Here is a 19,942-nt window from a genome sequence, read left to right as displayed (position 1 = left end):
AAGTATCTTAATGTAACTCCTCTTTATATCTTTTCTGTAAGTAAGATTCCAAGGTCAAAAGTTTATAGAGGTTATTTGATTACAGAAACCAAACATTCTTGCAGATCTGTTCACTGCACTGTTAATAAAAAAAAAACCAGCCTATTGTTTGATTAAAATAAATTGAGGTGAAGACCAGAAAGCGCCAAATACATTAGCAAGCTGTTTTTGCAATAGTTTCTAAATGATTGTTTTTATCTGCAAGGAGAGTTTTAAATTGTTCAACCTCCCATAGCAGAGAACAAATACTAATCTTACAATAGCCTTCAAACCAATACTGACTCTGCCCTCGTTTGTATTTTTCCAAACAGGCTAGTACTCAGACAGATGCCCTAAAGTTACCACCATCACAACCACCTAGGCTTCTAAAAAACAAAGCATTATTGTGCAAGCCAATCACACAGACTAAGGCCACCTCCTGCAAACCTCACACACAAAACAAAGAATGCCAGACAGGTATGTCTCTAATCTCCTACCCATTTTATAAAAGTCTATATTGCAGTTGAGAGAGTAATGCATGATTTGTGTAACAGAGAATATTTTTCAATATATTTTAAAACCTTAAATAGTTTTCAGGTTATTGTATGGTATTTTCCAAGTAGCAGTTTGCCTTACAGATGTAAAATATTTGCTATTCTTTGAAATCTGTAAAGCTTCATGTGTGATGAATCTTGAGATTTGCTTTAGATCATCTTTAGCATTCTGCAATCATCTTAACTGTGGGGAATGAAGTGCAATGGTTAAGTGACATGCAAAAGGCTATGGAGGGAACTTGTCTTCCTGCCAACAGAATTTGTGAGTTCTTGGCTCTCACAGCTCAAGCCACAAGAGCAGGCTCATTTTGATAAAGTGCATGATTTTTTCAAAGATTATTTCAACTCTCACTTTCCTTTAGTTATTAGATACAGATACTAAGAATCTCTGAAAATTAAGTCCCTATTTCTAAGATCATTTCATTAGATTCATATTTGCTCTAAGCTCCCTCTGTGGGAGGGCTAGGAGGAAACAGAAGCACCTTCAAAGGCTATTACATAGTCCAGATTGCCACTGAGGAGTGCTTTTTTCATCATTGTTACTATAAAGAGCTTGGGGTATCTAGCCTTGATGTAAACCTCTTAGTGAGGAAGATGAAGTTAAGTGGGAAGATTGTAGTTGTTTTTTTAATGGTACCTTCTTGTGGTCTTGTAGTTAGTTGTGAGATAATTGCAATAACATGCCATTTACTTGGGTGCAGACCTTAGTATTTAATACTTACTTCCACTCTCTTCCCTTCCAGTATCGTGTATGTAGTCACAGTGCTGCTTATTTCCAAACTGTAGTATTAATACTTGCTACAACAGTGCTAAAGTGAAAGATGACTATGAACCAAGACATGGTACTGTGCACACTGAGTTACAAGCAGAAGTCCAAACAATTATCATGGACAATCTGGAGTGTACTGGATAGTCATATGGTTAAACATTTTTTGTTTTGTTCTATCTTTGGTATAACAGAAGAAGAAGAAGAAGTTCAACCCCAGATCATTGTGGTACCTGTTCCTGTACCAGTGTTTGTGCCAGTGCCCCTTCACCTCTACACTCAATACACACCAGTTCCACTTGGAATGCCAGTACCTGTAAGTTATACTTCAGTTCACTAGAGAAGTGGTTTACTTGTTTCTGAACAGGATGCAGGGCAGTGTCATTGGGTTTTGTGATGAGCCAGGCAAGTGGTATTTGGAGTTGTTGAAGCCATTTCTTTCCTTATCGCATCATGTTTGGTTAAGCATCATCACACAAAACTACTAAATTTTAAGATTATTGCAGAAATGAAACAAGTTGTCCGGTCTGGAGTTACTTTAAAATTAAATTTAGTAGTCCTAAAATATATGTAAGGTTAAATGAGAGGGAATCTCCTTTGTGTATTTGCTGTTTCCCTTCACCCCCCAATATGCTCTAATCATGTGTTCTGTAGGTACCAGTTCCCATGCTCTTCCCAACTACCCTGGATAATGCTGATAAGATCATTGAAACTATTCAGGATATCAAGGAAAAGATTCCCACAAATCCATTTGAAGCTGATCTGCTTCAGATGGCAGAAATGATTGCTGAAGATGAGGAGAAAGAAAAAACACACTCTCACGGTGGTATGTGGTGTTTTTAAAAGGAAACTAAATGCAGTGAGATGAAGGTCCTCTCATCATGGAAGATAGATAGAGAAATAGATGTAGGGCCTATATTAACTGCTTCCCAAGTATGCATACCAAGTTAAATGGTCCTGTTGCCTTACCAACATTTATTTTCCACAGTGAAAGTGTTCATGCAGGTAAAGTGCTAACCTAGACAGAACTATAATGCTTATGTCATGTGTTAGCAATTTTGATTACTTATTCTTTTAAAATGAGGAGGCCTTGTGAGAATTCAGCTGAACAGTATATTTGGAGATAATTTTGCCTCTGTGTACAATATTCTATTCTTTGTTTTGAAAACCTATTTTCTTTTAAGATTAATTCATTCTTCCTCCATCATTCCTGTCTCAGGTGCTGGTTATAGTTGCACCTTTCTGAAGCTTTTGTAATCTCACAGAGGTTTGAGCCAACATTCAGTAGAGCTGTGCTTAACATAGAACCCACATTAGATACTGGGCACTGACAGTGGTTTAAATGTCTTTGCATTCCCTTTCCCTGATCCTAGGTGCTGATTTGACTTTTGTTGACAGTAACAGGTTACTAGAGGTGGTAATCTCCAGATCAGTACATTATGCATTAGCAGAAGGGGTCAAAGTCAAGAAGACAGAGCAGCTGCTTTACAAGAATATTTTCCTATCAGGCTTTTTATGGTGGATTATTGGAGGGTGTTGCAGGTTAGAGTGTGTTGGATAGCGATCATCCTGTGTAATAAAAGTGGAACAAGCTGAAAAGAACAAAATATCTTACTTGTCTACCGATGACTCAAACACAGAGGGATGGAAACATTTGGAAAAGCAAACACGGGTTAGTTCTGCATTTCTGTTTCTCCCATAACAGCAGGACCAAGGTAGAAAGCTGTTAGGAGATCTCTAGTGGTGGAGAAGACATATGACGTGTGTTAGTATTATGGCCTAATACATAGGTTTTTGGTGTTCAAAGTATTTTATGTTAGTTATGTAAGCTGTCAGACATTTGTACATACAGATTTCCTCCTTTTTCTAAAGGATCTCAAACATCTGAGCATGAGCTCTTCCTGGATCCCAAGATATTTGAGAAAGGTCAGTTAGATTTTTTTTTTTTTTTCAAATGGATTTTGATCCTGCTGCATCTTTTCTTGCAAACTCCTCTTTTTTCTGCCCTTTCCTATAGCACATGGTATATCTGATCACTCTCATTACAGACCAAGGTAGCACTTACAGTGGAGATCTAGAATCAGAAGCAGTGTCCACTCCACATAGCTGGGAGGATGAGTTAAATCACTATGCCTTACGATCAAATGCCCTGCCAGAACCAGATCCAGAACTGAAGCAGTTCTCCAAAGGTGATGTGGAACAGGACCTGGAGGCAGATTTTCCATCAGGTCTGTATAATGTGAAGAAAAATGCATTGTTGTATAAAAGTACGCACAATTTTCTGACTAAGCATAGTACCAGCCGTCTGCTTATGAAGGGTATGTGTTTTCATTTAGTAAAACTGGATATTTAAAGCTGCAGTAATGTATCAGCTCTACTAAAAATTACTATTTTAAAAATATTATTGCTGTCTTTAAAGACAGCATTCTACAGAACCCCAGACAGGAGTAGCAGGTAGTCTTGCTTGACTCCTTTGAATTTATCACTTCTGTGTCCCTAGGTATAATCCATGCAAGTGGTGCAGAAGAATGTAAGCTTGCCTGAATAAGTACAGCCACTGTTTGGGGCGTAGGCTTTTTTCCTCTTCTGAGAATTTACTTTCTTTATACAGAAGGTATATACATTGCCTAATTATTCAAAGGTAAAGCATTATTTGAATATACAGGTGTGATTGCCAACTGTAAGGTATCCATAGTATCTAAGTGACACTTCTACCTGGGCTGTTAATTCATATAATAAAACTCTTTAATGGTGTTGATTTGACTTCAGACTCATTTGACCCTCTCAGTAAAGGACTGGGTTTGCATTCACGTTCACGAGCGAGACGGAGACATAGAGATGGCTTCCCACAGCCAAAAAGACGGGTAAGAAAGTACTTCTGGAACACAAGTTCCTTGCATTTCAAATAATAACATTATGTGCATGCTTATTCTAAGAAGTAAAAAAATACTGCTCCAGGGTGAAAATGAGAATTCGATTTAACTACACTATATATTTTTTCCTGTTCTGCTATATGAGATAAGACTTTCTTTCATGCCCCTCTGCAACTAGGTGGAATAAATGCTCTTTTTAGTGCAGAACATTTTTTAAATGTGTATCGTTTCAAAAAACTCCAAAAGAGATGTCTTTTAAGTAGTGTCATAATGTACAGGAAAGAATAAATCTTTCCTTGTCTGGCTAGAGAGGAATATATTTCTGTGCATATTTATCACAGAGAGATTTATTGTATTTTATTGCACCTTTTCTGTAAAATGTGGTTAATATTTGTCTACATATTAAAAATACATATATATCCACTCAGATTCTGTCATGGGAGTAGGATTTTGTTATCATGTCAGTATAATGGCTTTTTTATGTGAGATCAAGTTAAGCACCCATAGATGAAGAGCTTATTAAATGTTTATTTGTTTGTTTGCCTGTAGGGACGGAAGAAGTCTGTAGTTTCTGTAGAGCCCCGGAACCTGATGCAGGGCTCCTACCCAGGATGCTCTGTTTCTGGGATGACCCTAAAGTATATGTACGGGGTAAACGCCTGGAAAAACTGGGTCCAATGGAAAAATGCACAGGAGGAACAAGGGGACCTGAAGTTTTCGGGTAATTTTTCTCTCTCTCAGGTGAAATAGAAATACTTAGTTGAAGAGCAGTTGGCGTGATATGTTGTTCAAATAAAAATTAGGATCAGATACTACTGAGTTTTAAAATATCCATGAGTGGAGAAAAGATTTTATGGAATACTGTCTTACATCTTTTCATGCATTTAAAAATCATAGCTATTACATTCTTAATTGATCTGTTACCTGTAAAAACAGGCTCTAAAATACCAAATTTCTTTTCAACATTAGAAATGTTAGTCTTTTAACCTCCACTTTGCATTCATTTTGCATGTAGTAATTCTTCATTTGTAGAAGAGATGCTTTATGCAGCTGCAGGGCCTTTACTGAGCTATTATCAGGCCAGAATTCTAAGTTGACAACACTAACTTGGCCCCATCTTTTTTGTCTGTAGCTAACGCATTCACAAAGTATATGTTTGTCAGCATAACTGTTTGCTGTAAAAAAAATTGTGTGCTACAACATTAACACCTTATTTCTAGGCTTCACAGCTGGAAAGAAACCTTCCACAAGTCTACCCATTCTGTGCTGCACCCTGCCTGAAACTAGCCTTAAAAGCGTGATAGATAATACTGACAATATAAATGTCACTTTTGTTTGTTTTTCTAATTATGGATTGTTTTATTTTTTTTACAAAGACACAGCAGTCCTGGGCTTTGGCAGTGTCTAACTCCCCTTTTCCCTGGTCTCAAATATGTCTTACATGCTTGCACTGAGAGTTTTGTGGGCAAATCTTCAGAGTCAAGCAGAGAATTTAAGTTAGGAATATAACTGAGCTAATTGGGGGATGGTGGGGAAGAGAGCAAACCATATTAAATACTTCTGCAATGTAAAGAAATAAGAGTGCCAGGGCTTATATAAGAAAGATCTCAAAGAGAAAAATTCTAGGTAGAACGAGATCTGCTTTTTCCTCTCTTATTTGGAATTTTTGTTGTCATTACATGAGAACAGCTGGCTTTTGTCTCCCGGAAGAAGAGTAATCACATGAGTTACTGTGTTTTGTTCTTGTGGCTAAGGAAGCAAATATTACAGTCAGTTCCAGGAAACTGTGTCTATCCCCACCCCTCCCAGAAAGGTTCCCTGCTTAGTCCCAGGGAGGCACTTTTGTAAGGTGTGGAGCAGCCAAGCCTGGTAATTTCATTGCAGATCCTTTGATCGATCGATTCCCTGGTTGCTCTGCTTCCCTTTCCAAATCCCATGCATGTCCCATTAAACTCCTCATTCCTTCTCCCTTTAAGGAGTCGAATACGCTGCGCTCAACTCATGTCCAGAACTATTAGGAAATACATGAGATCTTTCCCTCACTCAGGATTCCCCCGAGTCCAGCTATAGAGGTGAAACCTATTTACGAACCCAGCGCTGCCAGCCTTGAGTACACGCAGCCGTTGCCATGCCACATCTTTGGGGTCAGCAGACTCCCTAACATTTAGATGTCTTACCTTTAAATACCTGCAGCCTTATTACTCAGTTGCGGCATTTGTACTGGTTGCACATGCAGGTGGTTTGTTTTTTATTGGCCAAATCCTCATTTAATTGTTAGCCAACAGATAGGAAAGAGTTCACAAGTTCAGTCATACAGGGTGCTTCATGTATGAGATAGAAGATTTAATATTTCTGCCTACATGAAATAATAAGGAATGTGTGAAGATTTAATCTGTTCAATTAAGTTAATTTTCTAATAATTTTCTTGGCCACAGTTCGTCCTGTGAAACTCAAGGAGGACATTCTCTCATGCACTTTTGCTGAGCTGAGTTTTGGCTTGTGCCAGTTTATTCAAGAGGTGCGGAGACCAAATGGAGAAAAATATGATCCTGACAGCATCTTATATTTGTGCCTTGGAATTCAGCAGGTAACTCAAGAGAATTAGGGCATTGCTGAGAACATACAAAACTTGCTCTTGTTATTTATGCTTTCTATACATAGTCCCATGTAGCTGCTTGGGTTTTGTAGAAGAGGCAAGAATGTATCTTTTTTTGTGCTTTATTCTTAGTCTGTCTTAATCCCATGTTTGAGTAATTTGTCTGGACCTTTTTATGATCAGAGTGAACAGGCTTGTTCCGTACTTGGGAGGAATGTGGCATGGAGGGCTAAGTGTTTCTACCTAGACTCAAATCTTTGGGTTTGGTACCTTTTTGATCCTTTTTCATGTATAGGAATGATTTGCTCCTCAGAAATATTTGCTTTATGATGGAATGTTTTAGATCTAAAACAGTTGCACAATGCTCTTCTAATAGACAAGTTTACATGGAAGAGGTTACTCAGCAAAGTCTGAGCTCCTTCAGTGGCTAGACAGATACCTGTTGTGTTGGCAATATTTACAGAAAAAATACAATGGGAATAATAGCATTGTATTTAATGAATGCTAAGAGTAATGTATTAAGTCCTTGCTACCTGCCTTGCTACCTGCCTTGAAACCGTTGCAGTACAAGACTAGTGTAGTATTAACTTCTGTTTAAATGTCAATGTTCAGTATATTTCTGTTAGGGGGGCTTTTTTTTTCTTTTTAGAATAGCCTGCTTGTTCCTTTCCTTAAACAGTCATTTGGAGGTAAGGAATAAAAAGCTACAGAAGTAGCTGTCATTTGAGTAGGCATGGAGTTGGAGTTTTTTTGGTTTTTTTTTTTTTCCTGGCTATGCTTGAAAAAAATGTAGAAAGGGTTAAAATTCAAAGTGCCATTGATAAGTTCTAGAAGTATCAGCAATTCTTGTGTGTTCCAGTTTTGACTTATTTATTGATACACACACCTGACTTGCAGAAAACTTTTTGTAACTGCTGCTTTACAAGAATTTAAGGGACTTTTACACTGATGCTGTAAGTTGAGCTACTTAAGCAGCCTAGTTCTGGGCCTATATCTGTTGTCAGGAAGCATGTGAAGTTCTTTTCAACAGAAAAATACTCAATAACTCTTCTGCTTTTTATAGGCAGACTTTTTTCGATACTATCCAACACTTAGAGGATGATGATTTTTCAGCAAACAGCTCTAGAGCTTGGAATATTAACAATAATTCTTGCCTAGATCTCTCATTTCATACTGAGGAAGTCCCAGTCCCTGCAGAAAAGTTTATTTGGTGTCTCACTGAAGATTTCAACACAGTGTTTTGGACCATAAGACACTGGGACATAAGAAAGGAAAAGAATCTGATGTCCTGTATCCTCTCTGCAGTGTTACATAATCACAAACTATGTCTTCATTTTTTTCTCTTGTAGTACCTGTTTGAGAATGGTAGAATAGATAACATTTTTACCGAGCCCTATTCCAGGTTTATGATTGAACTTACAAAACTTTTGAAAATCTGGGAACCTACAATTCTTCCAAACGGTAGGACAATTATTTTGTTTTGTGTAGCTGCATGAAAAAGCTGTATTATAAATATATTTTCTCAATACCTTGAAGAAGAATGTGATCTGAGGCATTCACCTTAGTCTCCTCTTTCTCCACCATGTAATTGTTTGTGGTAGACTAGCATCATGGATTTTATGTCTGACTCTGCCAGTTACAGATTATACTTAAATATATTTTTGCCTCTGATCAATCTCTCAACTCCTTTGAAAGAAAGGCTTCCCATTCCAGTAGTCAACATGCTAGGTCTTCTCTTCCCTCAAGTTTTGGCTAATCTTTTTTGAATACAAGTAGCCGGAATTGTATATAGTATTTGAGATGAGTTACTGCAAATACCATGTGCAGTTGCACTGGTATTTCCCTAGTAGTACTGGAAATACTCCCTCTGATAAATCCAAGGATCACATTAGCAAATCATTGGAATCTTGTCTCAACTCTTCAATTCCAAGTTCTTCTCACCTCAGTCACTTCCAAACAAAGAGTTCCCAAATTCTGCAGATATTTTTAATTGGTCTTCAAGTATGATCATGCAGTTTATAAAGCTGGACACCAGCTGTTTTAGTACATAACATCTTTTTCAGAATATCAGCGAAACTTGAGTGATGTTGGCAACTCCATGCATGTATCCGTGACTAGCTTTTCAGTTAGAAAATGAACTTTTTATTTAATACAGAAATAATCCAATTACTTAGAGACTGCTGCATACGGTGATGGTTTGGGTTGTGGGGTTTTTGTTTGGGGTTTTTTTTTTTTTTTTTTTCACAACAAACCTCTTATAACCCCCCATATCTCCTTTTCCTAGCTGACTTATGATAATCACAATGGGGTATTTGTATATAAAGATGGTATGTTTTAAACTCATGCTCCATGTCTTAGGAATTACACATTTTTGCAGTTGGCTGACTGTGGTTTAATACAGTGAAATTAGAACTTAGTGAGATTCTGCTGGTGTCTGCAATCTTCTTTTATATCCTCTCCATTCTTCAGGTATTGGAAGATCATGCTGTTCCACAGCTTGGTTCTCCATGCTCCCTCTTATGTTTGTGCATGTAATGTTTTTGGTTTTATTGGATTTAGAATTGCTTATGGTGGGTCCGAATTTGATCTGATATGCGGTTCATTAATATAGAAGGTTAGCTGAAAGAGGACTTACATGCATCTCTAGCAAAATTTGCCTAATTAATTTTACTCATTTCTGCCTTCCCACCCTGCTCATGTATGATGTTTTCATTGCTTTTGGAAAATTCTGAAAATCTGCTAGGTTAGATGCAGCCTGTAAAAGCTGTTCATTTGTAACTGAATGTGGAGACAGCCCTAAAATTGCATAAATGTCTTTTTTCTTTGCCCATTGTTTCTAGGTTATATGTTCTCAAGAATTGAAGAGGAACACTTGTGGGAATGTAAACAGCTGGGTGCATATTCCCCTATTGTTTTATTGAACACACTTCTATTCTTCAACACCAAATACTTCCAACTAAAGAATGTCAGTGAGCACCTGAAACTATCCTTTGCCCATGTTAGGAGACGCACCCGAACTCTGAAGTATAATACTAAGATGACATATTTACGTTTTTTCCCACCCTTTCAAAAACAAGAGGTAGAATCAGGTAAGTGAGTGCTTTCTGATCATCTGAATTTTGGCAATCATATTTGTAGTGTCTGCTCCTTTTTTTTAAAAAAGACTGGGGAGAAAAATATGTTCTGCAGTAAGCAGAGCTATGAATATGCTATTATCCTGTACATTTTCAAAATTTGTTTCACTCCAGTAAGGTTTAAAGAGAAATTGTGCATGAGCCAAGGCATCCAGTTGAAACTTAGAAAAGAGGTGCCGCACATTTGGTTGCAAATTTGTTTAATAGTCTTTTATAACATCCTAGGCTTGCATAAAGCTTCACTAACTACTGCATGAGTTAAGGCCTTTTCTGAAGTCCTTTTCTCAGGACTTCATATTGAGGTCCAGACCCTTGTCGTGCCCTTTTAATTCCCAGATTTATCCCAGGTCTGTGCGGTGAATAAACAAGGCACCCCAAATGGAGAACAGCAGTTTAGATTAAGCTAGGGGCTTGCACATGAGTAAGGACTATCCTCTTGACTTCAGAGGCAAAGACAGACAGATTTTTGTTCGCAGTTATTTTCTTGTATTTGGAAGAGGGAAGTCTTTGATCCTATCGGCTTCTTCAGTTAATAGTTCCATTGTGTTACGTGAACTCTGCTGTATTAAGAAAAATTATATCCTCCCTATTTTTCTGCTAGATACTAGTTCTTGTTGGCTTTCTAAAAGAGTAATGGGCTGTGGACAGCCTGTAGCCTATGCCATCTTTTGCCCAGCCAGCAGAGCTAACCAGTTGACTTGCATGTGACGGATAATCAATTCAAGTAGTGTCTCTCCGTGTGATGCAAAGTCCCATCACTAGGTGCTAGCCTAGGTGACTAGGGCTTATTCTTGAAGGCGCTGGTTTTCGCTGAACTTCTGTGATGCCATTTTTGTGTATCCAGATAAATTATCTGTAGGCAAAAGGAAACGCAGTGAAGATGAGGAGATTCCAACAGCAGTGGAAATGGCTGAAAATACAGATAATCCCCTGCGATGTCCAGTCCGACTTTATGAATTTTACTTATCAAAATGGTAAGTGACAGAACTTGATTTTTGATCCGTATGTAGACTGGAACAGGCATTTGAGCAAGGATCCCACTCAGACCTTTTGTGCCTGTGCTGTGGGCTCCTCTCTCCAATTCCTGGTCCCTCAGTGTGAATGGAACCATGCTGATAGGCATTCCAGCATCAGCACTGCTGTTAAACTCAGCAAATAGGTAGTATTTGTTACTGAGTCAAGAGTAGAGTTACAGAGGGAGATGTATTCTTTAAACGTCTGTTTACACATCCACAGGGTGTAAATATGAACAGAGGGCATTACTACAGTGACCGTGGCATTCTCATCTCCCTTAATTCCTGTACGGGATCCTTCTTTTGAGAAGATTATAACTAATACCCTGACATCATGTTCCTTGTGAAAGAGGGTGGGAAAAGTGTGAATTAGGTAAAACTGCTGATAGCTTTTGCCTGCTGAGATGTGAGATTAACTTATATTTAGGAGTTAGAAAGGAGACTATATAGCAAGGACATAGATATAAATCATTTTGTCTCTCCTGTTTATATAGAAACTTTAGTTAGATCATTGAGCAGGTGGAATGTGATGTTCTTCTCTCTTCAAAGAAAATACACATGCAAAATGAAACAGCATCTCATTAGTGTCAGCTAAAACTCAAATAAATAACCCTCAAAAATGCACCTACTGAGCTTACTACAAATAGCCCCATTACTTAGGCAAAGGTGTGCGTAGCAGCTGTCCTGACTCTTTGTCTCCCTCTTCATACCTTCCTTGTCTTCAATTGCTTATCATTAGAAGCTTTTAGCTGTCCTTGGGCTGGGAAAACATTTTCATGCTCCTCATCATATATCATAGCAGAGCCCCTGCGGTGGTGCAAGCAGCAGTAAAAATTCACTTTGCTGTTTTAATGTGAATATTCCAAAGCCAGGCAGGAGGGATCCTTGCTCTAGAGGGCTTTGTGTCTTCCTACCAGAGCCTGAAAGCTGCCTCAGAGTCAGACGGTCAGTCTTTCAAGCAGATGGGCTTACCATTCTGCACCATGAGCAGGCAAGCTAGAATTTAGTTTTGCTATCTCTTGAACATTTCTTGTGCCAAAGTGCACAGCAATTCTGGAACGCTAGAACCAGTTTCATTCAGAGATTGAATGTTAAATGCATCTATCAATCATATCAAGATGTTAGTACCATTAATTGGATGATATTATGATGGAAGAACCATATCTGTAAAGAAGTCACTCTAATTTTCTTGGTTTCTTTATAAGCCACTAATGCTAAGTGACCTGGAAATAACTTAACTGTTCCCTAAGTTGAAGGGGGGAAACCAAGTCACTAAAAAAATATTTGAATTATGCTGTTTAAATTACAGTGGTGTTGTCTCAATGTAACTTCCATTTTCTTTGCTGTTTCTCCTTAATGTTTTTGTGAGTAGGGATGTTAACGCTGCCTTCCGATAATGTGCTCTTCCTTTCTTTACGTTGACAGTTCTGAAAGCGTGAAGCAGAGAAGTGATGTATTTTACCTTCAACCTGAGCGCTCCTGTGTACCCAATAGCCCCATGTGGTATTCGACATTGCCCATAGACCCAGGAACCTTGGACATCATGTTAACACGTATTCTTATGGTGAGGGAGGTACACGAAGAACTTGCCAAAGTCAAATCAGAGGACTCTGATATTGAGTTATCAGACTAACTGAAGTGGGGTATTTTCCTTTGAATACACATCAGAAGCACCAAACTGTGAATACGTCCAGCCTTTGGAAAATGTGTATCAAATAAGCCAAGATAGTGTCACCTACAGGCATATGTTGAACCACAGTGGATGTACAAACTGGAACTGGAAGGAAGCAAGCTGTGTAAGCTGCAAAAAACAACGTCCTGTGGCACCGATAAATCCTCTGAACAAATTCAAGACGAACTAACCTATTTGAGTGGTGCATAAATCCTTTATCTGTTTAGGATTTTAAAAAGTTGTGAGATATTTTTAAAGAAATGGTTATGTAAAATCTACCATAACAATGTTGGGCATGGAGAGCTAGACTGTGGCTCACGTGACTTCTCAGCCTGATGGCTGGCAGTCCTTGCTGCCAAAGAACATGTGGAGATCCTAGAGCTCTTCACGAGGACAGGAGAGAAAGTGGTGGTATTTAGACAAACAGACGCCTTCCGTTATAAATATACGTACACATATGCTTTTATAATTTTTTTGAAACTGGGATCAAATGTTAGGAAGGCAGAAGCCACTGGCATGTCTGCCAGGGAAGCTATCTAAATGGACAACTGTCTGGCTGCTGTTAAATGGTCACACGATGCCAGAATCTAGCTCTCAGTCCAGGCTGATACCAACTCTAGCTCTGTTCGGTCTTCAATGTGGAAGAGGTGCTGTAGGTCAAACTTCAGAGCGATTATGTTACGGGATGAACATTTCTGGGGTATGTACAGGAGAGTGACTGTCCTGGGGTATGTGCAGAAAATCCCTTACCTAGCCCAGTAGCTCTGCAGTCTGTCGATATAATCTAGCAAATACTGTGGTGCGCGGAAATTTTTTTTCCCTTAAGGCAGCTTTCCTTTCTCCTCTTTCCCTAGTCCTATGTTTTTGGTTATTTTATAAGGCAAATCTGGAGGGCCTTGTCATTTCAAATGAAAGATCCATGCACTCTTTCTCTTTCCACCTTTGCAACGCGTGCAGTGTTGTACAAAGGATGCAGTATTACTTTTGACAACAGAACTGTGGTAGAAAATTACCATGTGTGTTTTTTCCCACCCCACCCAAAGAGATATAGTCATAGTGCTGGAAATTGAAAGAGATTTTTTTAAGGCTTGGCTGTTACTGCGTCTTTTTGAAGAGAAAAGCTCCCACTTTGTGTTTAGAGGACAGGACATTATCAGATACTGTCTGTATCTCCGTTTTCTCAAGCTATAGATGTGTGTTTCTGATGACCAGTGGTCACAAATTCATTGGAAACCCAAACTATTTTTAAAGAAGAGAATTGTATGGTTTTTATCTAGCTCTGGTCAGTTATCCATCTTCTGTAACAGGGGTCTGATATTTGATCTTGTCACTAAAATTTCAAGAGATGAAAATCAACAGCCTTGAATTATATTTCCTTTTTTTGTTTTGTTTTGTTTGTTTTCGTTTTTTAATTATTTTTTTAGCAGTAACAAAAGTAATTTAACAAAAATAAAATCAGAAAGTAGTCTATTGACGTTGTGTACTCGGTAGTCCTGTCCCTGCCTGTAACAGATTTCACTGATGTATTTTTTAATACAGAAAACTATGTGAAAAGTAAACCTGCCCCTGATTCTGTCTGATCAAAGCCCATCTGTGTCTGTCATTTCTGATCAAAGATACTGCTTTGTCCATGTCCTGGCCTAGCATTCCCCGAGGAGATGTTTCGGCCATAATACGTACCCTGCCAGGAAACTACCCGGCACTTGGAGGCTCAGGGATGCTTCTCTAGGCTGATTTCTTGTTCTGTGAACACTAACCTGTCCCTCCCCATAGTTATACTAAATGGTGAAATAGCAGGCACAGTATTTTGGATTGGGATGGTTGATAGAACATTTCAGGGAAAATAAAATCCTTTTGGAAAGATTAGTGTGTAGGTCTGTAGAGGGTAGAAGAAGTCCAAGCTGTGTCTGTTGCACGCAGGTGTGCCCAGAACATCGATGTCAGTAGGAGAGGGGAAGGATCCAGGAATTTCTGTATTTCCTGGGCATCCCCTGCAAGAGTGCAGCTGTTCTTGGCTGCAGCAGGCTGCCTTTGCCTGCTCCCTCCTTCCCTGACCGCCCCCAGGGAAAAAGCAAGGCAGCAGTTAGGACAAGCTGTTGGGAGGGCAGGCTTGCATTATGTGGGGGTCATCTAAAAAATACCACATCTGAGTTTTCCCTTAATAGACATTAACAGAAATATTCCCATAGAATAAAGTAGTATATTTGTATCTTATGAGTAATGTACTCTTTTTTTTCTTTTTTTTTTTTTTTCTCTCTGAAGACCCTCACTCATTCTTGTCTGTGAACACTTTCACGTACGTTAATCTTTTCCAGGTACTTGGAATGAAAGATATTTGCCTTTCATATTCTCTCAGCAGGGAAAGTTAAATTGCTTTAAGCTTGACTGGCTGAAAGTTGTTAAACCTTCTGCTAAGTCCTTTTACTTAGTGGCTCTGAGATGAGAAAGGTTTCAGTGCAGTTCAGTGATACAATTAACAGAACAAGTAGTTTTCGTTTCAGTTTCTCTGATCAGATACCTTCTGCTTGGAGGCCCTTTGGCAAGGCCGTGCGTTGTCCGGAGTGTGCCTGGGCTATCTTTGCCTCTCAAGGTGTTTCTAGTCAGCCTGGCTAGAGTTCACACTGACTTACAAGATGGATTACCTGGAAGGCTTAAAATCTATTTATAGACTATACACATAGGATCAAAGTTCTGAACACTTAGACAAAGTTGTTTATAATAAACATACCTGAATCATTTGCTGACCATGCAACAATGTTTATTACTTGAAATATTCTTTTAAGGAGAAGGCTGTAGTCTCATTGTGGACAGAGAAATGACAAAGACCAGTGTGAGAAAGAAAAATAGAAGATGGTGCTTCCTGCTAACAGCGTTTCTATCGCTTGCTATGCCTTCCCACTGCTAGACACATGTTGTTTAACTCCCCTTCATTTTCAGTGTGCAGGGGTGATGCTGTAGCTCTGCAGACCCGTGTGAGAGCTTGGAAGTGAGTGTGTCGCGTTACTCGTTACCGAGTATTCACAGTTCTGGCTGCTAACGTGAGTCTTTGGATTTTGCAGAGATTTTTGTTTAAAATGCTTCTGGAATGTGGCTATTACCTCCACAGCGCTGACAGTTTCCTGGCGGTTCTCACTGCGAGAGGTGCTTGGTGCAAACCTGCTGCTCTCTCCTGGCTTTGGTTGACGAAGGAATGAAACCAGGGGCACATTGAATGCCACAGAATTAGGTGCAAAAAGAAGTTAATATATCTATCTTATGAATTATTCTGCCAACTACTGATCTAGAAGAAACCCCTGGACTTCTCTGGCAGTAGTTTCCATCTGAGTGATGGCTCTTCAGAGACTTGAAATAAAACGGCAGCAGTCACTCATTTCACATTTCCCCAGGGTGTGCTCCCACAACAGCAAGGCTCCACTGGTGCCGGTTTAGTGCTAGGGTCACAGGAGTGACTCTGAATGTGCAATAAAGTCTTTGTTTTTTGGTAACAATCTCAGTAACTCTTCTCAGTCCCTTGAGCAATAGTTTCACTGTTGCCTTAAAAGAAGAAAACAGAACAAATGCTCGTGTATAAAATCCTTATGTTGCTCTTCTCAAGCCACCAGCACCGTGTTCACTGTCTAGGTTGGACTTTTTTGCTCCCGTCAGCACAACAGGTTCTTTTTCTTTCATTTGTCATCCATTTTAAACATTCCTAACAGAGCAGAGGCAAAATTAAGATTTGCTGTCTTCTATTAAACAGCTGCTCATCTGCAGTATGTCCCCTGTAGCATCAGCAGCCTTGCAAGATTTAAAGAAATAACAAGCTTTGAGCAGTTGAGCTACTGAGCAGTTGTTCCTTTCTCTTGCGAGAGAAACTTTCCAGTTTTGAGGATGGTGTTTTGTAACCAAGTATGAGCACCAAAAATGTGTAAAAATCACGGTCCATTGCTGAGGAGAAAGTCTAGAAGGAGTTTTAGGAGCCATGAAGCTGAATGAGAGTGTACTCTGCTCTTAGAGTTGCAGGTCCCGCCTCACTGAGGGTTGGCATGAGTGGAGCCAGTGTGAGCCACCGCTTTTCATCCCCTCATCCTTGGGAGATGAAATGGCAAGACTAGTCCCTACACGATCACCTCCTTTCTTGTCTTGCGGTGGTCAGCTGCTTGAGAGAAGAAATCTCTTTCACCCAGCGTGATGGCTGCAGATTTGTTGGGCAGGTAGGACTAACTCTGCTTTTATATCTTCCCCGGGAGGAAACAATTGGCTTGAAAAGGGGGGGTGGGGGCGGGTAGAGTGGTTTTGCATAATATTATTGTATTTCTTAAGAAGTTGACTCCGGCCATTTTTTTAGAAGGTGGATTTTTTAAAATAAGGGGGAAATTACACATTTAGTCTGACTACTGGCATGAACAGATCCCCTCTAACTTCATCCCATGGCTCCCATGTCAAGCCCATAGCACCTGGCTGAGCTGTAAGATCTTGCATTTTTATCTTCGGTTTCCTCCCCCCACCAATTCCAAGAAGCATTCGATAACTTTTCTTTTGTGTCGTGCTTTATGAGGAAACTATTTTGGATGTGCCAGAAAAAGTGAGTAGTAACAGAGCAAGCAGTGGCAGAGGAGCCGTTGCAGGGTGCCGGGAAGGGTGCTTTGGGCAGGTGGGTGATTGTACGCGGCAAGAAACTAATATGAATAATTAAGTGTCTAGGTTTCATCATTTTATATTCAAAGCATCTCATTTGGATGCTATTAAGAAAAACTAGCAAATCTGGGCATGGATCACAGATGGGGCAAACTTAAGAGAGAGACCTGAATTTGAAAGCATTTCAGTTACTGCACCTAGTGTGCTAGCTCTTCTGCTGTCTCGTGGCAAATTGCAAAATCTGCGACAGCTTTTTTATTTTTCAATTTTTATCAATTGATGCTGCTGCCGTGGAAGTCATTAGCACTCAGTCAATGGCATCAGTGCTAGCTCTGGTCCAGGGAGTGTTGCAGAGTTGTAGAATGGTTTGTAGAGTCATAAAGGCTCAAAGGAACTCGGGCATCTTGAATTCTCCTAGCCACAGAACTTAAATTTCCATTGGACATAACATTCACTAAGCTAAGGGGTTTTCAGCCAAGATACAGTTTTTATTAAAGAAACAAAACCCGAAATATCTTAGATTATTACCTGCTTGGAGGGAAAGGGGGAATTCATTACAATTAAACAGTCAAGCTAAACAAAGCATCAAACACCAAATCTCAGAAGGCATCCCAAGTGCACAATTTTAACACAAGTCAGTTCAACTTCCTGGTGTTCAGACTTATGGATGCAGGCTGCAACAGCCACATGAACTGTGGCTTGCTTAATTCTGTGGTTCATAGTCGACTATTGGATACACCAACGAATGGCATCCCTAGGGTCTTAGGTCTACGAGTCTTGGACTTCTTATTCTCTTTTCTACATATTTATAACAGAAAAAGCCAGAACCATTTGAAAAGGTCTTTCCAACCTGCTGGGAGCCAGGCTTCTTCCTTTAAGAGAAGGGTGTGGGTGACGACTCTTGACTTTGTCCCATTAAGCCACTGACTCATTATATAGCCCAGGATCCAGCGTACACGTCACGTCACTACTGTTGTATTGATGATGCCTCATGTTTTGTCCCTTGCCAATCTGTACCTCGGTTGTACCCATCTGTAAATTGGCCAGACTTTCCTACCTCGTTTGGGCATTATGAGGCTAAATTCTGTAGGATGCTTTGCAGCCCCGTGATGAAAGGTGCTATATAACTGCAAAGTGTTACTTCAAAAGATTTAAATAGGTCACCAGTGCATCATAACCTATATTAAAAAGACTTTTTCTTATATGAGAATTTATAGAGTTCAATGTATGGTATTAATAAGTGAATTATCGAGACCCCAAAAATAGTTTTTGTTTGAATCGTATCTGTATTCTGGAAAAGTGATTAAAAACCTTTAACCTTAATAAAAGAGTACATCCTCATTTCCTGTATCATGTTGGAATCTAAGAATCTCACAGATTTTAGGGGCGGCGGGGGGGGGGTGGGGGGTGGTTTAGTTGTTTTTCAGCCAGCATTAAAATAGCAGCTTAATAGCTTCAGAGCAAGGCTTAGTCTTTCCCACATGGCCATACAGCAGCTCACACTGAGTTTTGCTCCTCTTTGAAGCCTCTGGGAGCAGCTGTAATTAGATCAATCACCAGCAGAGTTTTTAGACGCCTCCCCCCAACCCAAATGCAGGGGAACCCGTGGCTGCTCGAGCAGTGCCCGACGCTGTCAGCGAGCAGGAGAGTCCTCGGGACCGAACATCGCCTTTGCTCTGTTGCCCTGAAATGCCAGAATCGCCCAAGAGCCACAGTAACACGGAAACACCATCGCTCACCTGAGAGCCTCATTGTACAGCACTCGGTCTGGCTTCCAGTAAGGGCAGGGAAAGTCTCGTGGGTTTCTGAGTGAGGTCCCTAAGGCTCTTCTGCGTTGGGAGCCACCAGACCTTTACTCAGTGCAGTTTTTAATGTCCTGATCATGCAGCTGGTTTACACTTATTTTGAACTGTGCTGGTGCACCCACAGCCAGGTGAGTGCCTGTGAAGGCAGTGTAGCCTTTGGGTTTTAAAGAGGCTGCTGAGGAAACAGCTACAGGCAATCACAAGCAAAAAAAAAATTACCTGAGTGCTGATTAAATGTTCCCAGCAGCCTGAAGAATGAGCATCCAAAATTATGCACACCCTGGTGCAGCCACAATCACCAAGCAGGCATTGTGGATGCATCGTATGAGTGTCTGGGGGTGCAAGGGAGAGTATTTGTTTTAATGGAGGCATTATTATTATTATTACTATTATGCAGCTGACACTTTCATACCATCATTCAAGGCGAGCTGGGCTTGCACAGGGATAGCTGGTATTCACTTCAGGAGACAAGGAAAATTGGAAATACGATTAAGAATGATGGTGTGTGAAGCGCACAACTGGTAGGGAAATACCGTGTCTGCTTGTTGACTAACGCTATCGCTTAACGCATTTATTTTAGGTAATTAGTTATAGAGAGTATAGTAACTGAAACCCAGCTGATTGCCAGGGAGACCCTTGTACACCCATGCTTGGGACACAGTATGGGACACGTGCCACATGTCAGTCCAGTCTGTCATCTGTCACCAGGCACAATGCAAATTAAACACAGTTTATAACAAACCTATCTGCAGCCTTGCTAGCGTCTCAGCTTTTCAGGGGGAGAGAGTGCGGGACTGAAAAAACTGCAAGTTTGGGTCTGTTCCCCGACCACTGTGAATCCAGAGGTACTTGGTGGATACCTGAGCCCCGGGCGCACACCAGCCACCACAACAC

General features: G+C 40.0%; 1 protein-coding gene across 5 annotated transcripts in view; it reads left to right on the top strand.

Moving 5' to 3' along the window:
- The window catches only part of LOC104320738 (zinc finger MYM-type protein 4-like), a 44,630-nt gene extending 29,795 nt beyond the window's left edge, over nucleotides 1-14,835 (top strand). For 3 of the 5 annotated variants that reach the window (XM_069802909.1, XM_069802911.1, XM_069802913.1), the window contains 12 exons: nucleotides 351-495; nucleotides 1,533-1,654; nucleotides 1,993-2,164; nucleotides 3,211-3,264; nucleotides 3,387-3,566; nucleotides 4,108-4,202; nucleotides 4,761-4,932; nucleotides 6,647-6,798; nucleotides 8,157-8,268; nucleotides 9,648-9,896; nucleotides 10,786-10,915; nucleotides 12,380-14,835. In XM_069802909.1, coding sequence (XP_069659010.1) covers nucleotides 351-495; nucleotides 1,533-1,654; nucleotides 1,993-2,164; nucleotides 3,211-3,264; nucleotides 3,387-3,566; nucleotides 4,108-4,202; nucleotides 4,761-4,932; nucleotides 6,647-6,798; nucleotides 8,157-8,268; nucleotides 9,648-9,896; nucleotides 10,786-10,915; nucleotides 12,380-12,587 — 1,791 coding nt within the window. In that variant the 3' untranslated portion in view covers nucleotides 12,588-14,835. Of the gene's footprint in view, nucleotides 1-350; nucleotides 496-1,532; nucleotides 1,655-1,992; nucleotides 2,165-3,210; nucleotides 3,265-3,386; nucleotides 3,567-4,107; nucleotides 4,203-4,760; nucleotides 4,933-6,646; nucleotides 6,799-8,156; nucleotides 8,269-9,647; nucleotides 9,897-10,785; nucleotides 10,916-12,379 lie in introns of those variants that run through there. The other 2 variants (XM_069802912.1, XR_011328027.1) reach the window with 2 other exon arrangements.
- Nucleotides 14,836-19,942: the final 5,107 nt, after the last annotated feature.

The sequence above is a fragment of the Haliaeetus albicilla genome, chromosome 16 (assembly GCF_947461875.1).
Source record: "Haliaeetus albicilla chromosome 16, bHalAlb1.1, whole genome shotgun sequence".
NCBI lineage: Eukaryota > Metazoa > Chordata > Aves > Accipitriformes > Accipitridae > Haliaeetus > Haliaeetus albicilla.
This window is presented reverse-complemented; position numbering and strand designations above follow the sequence as displayed.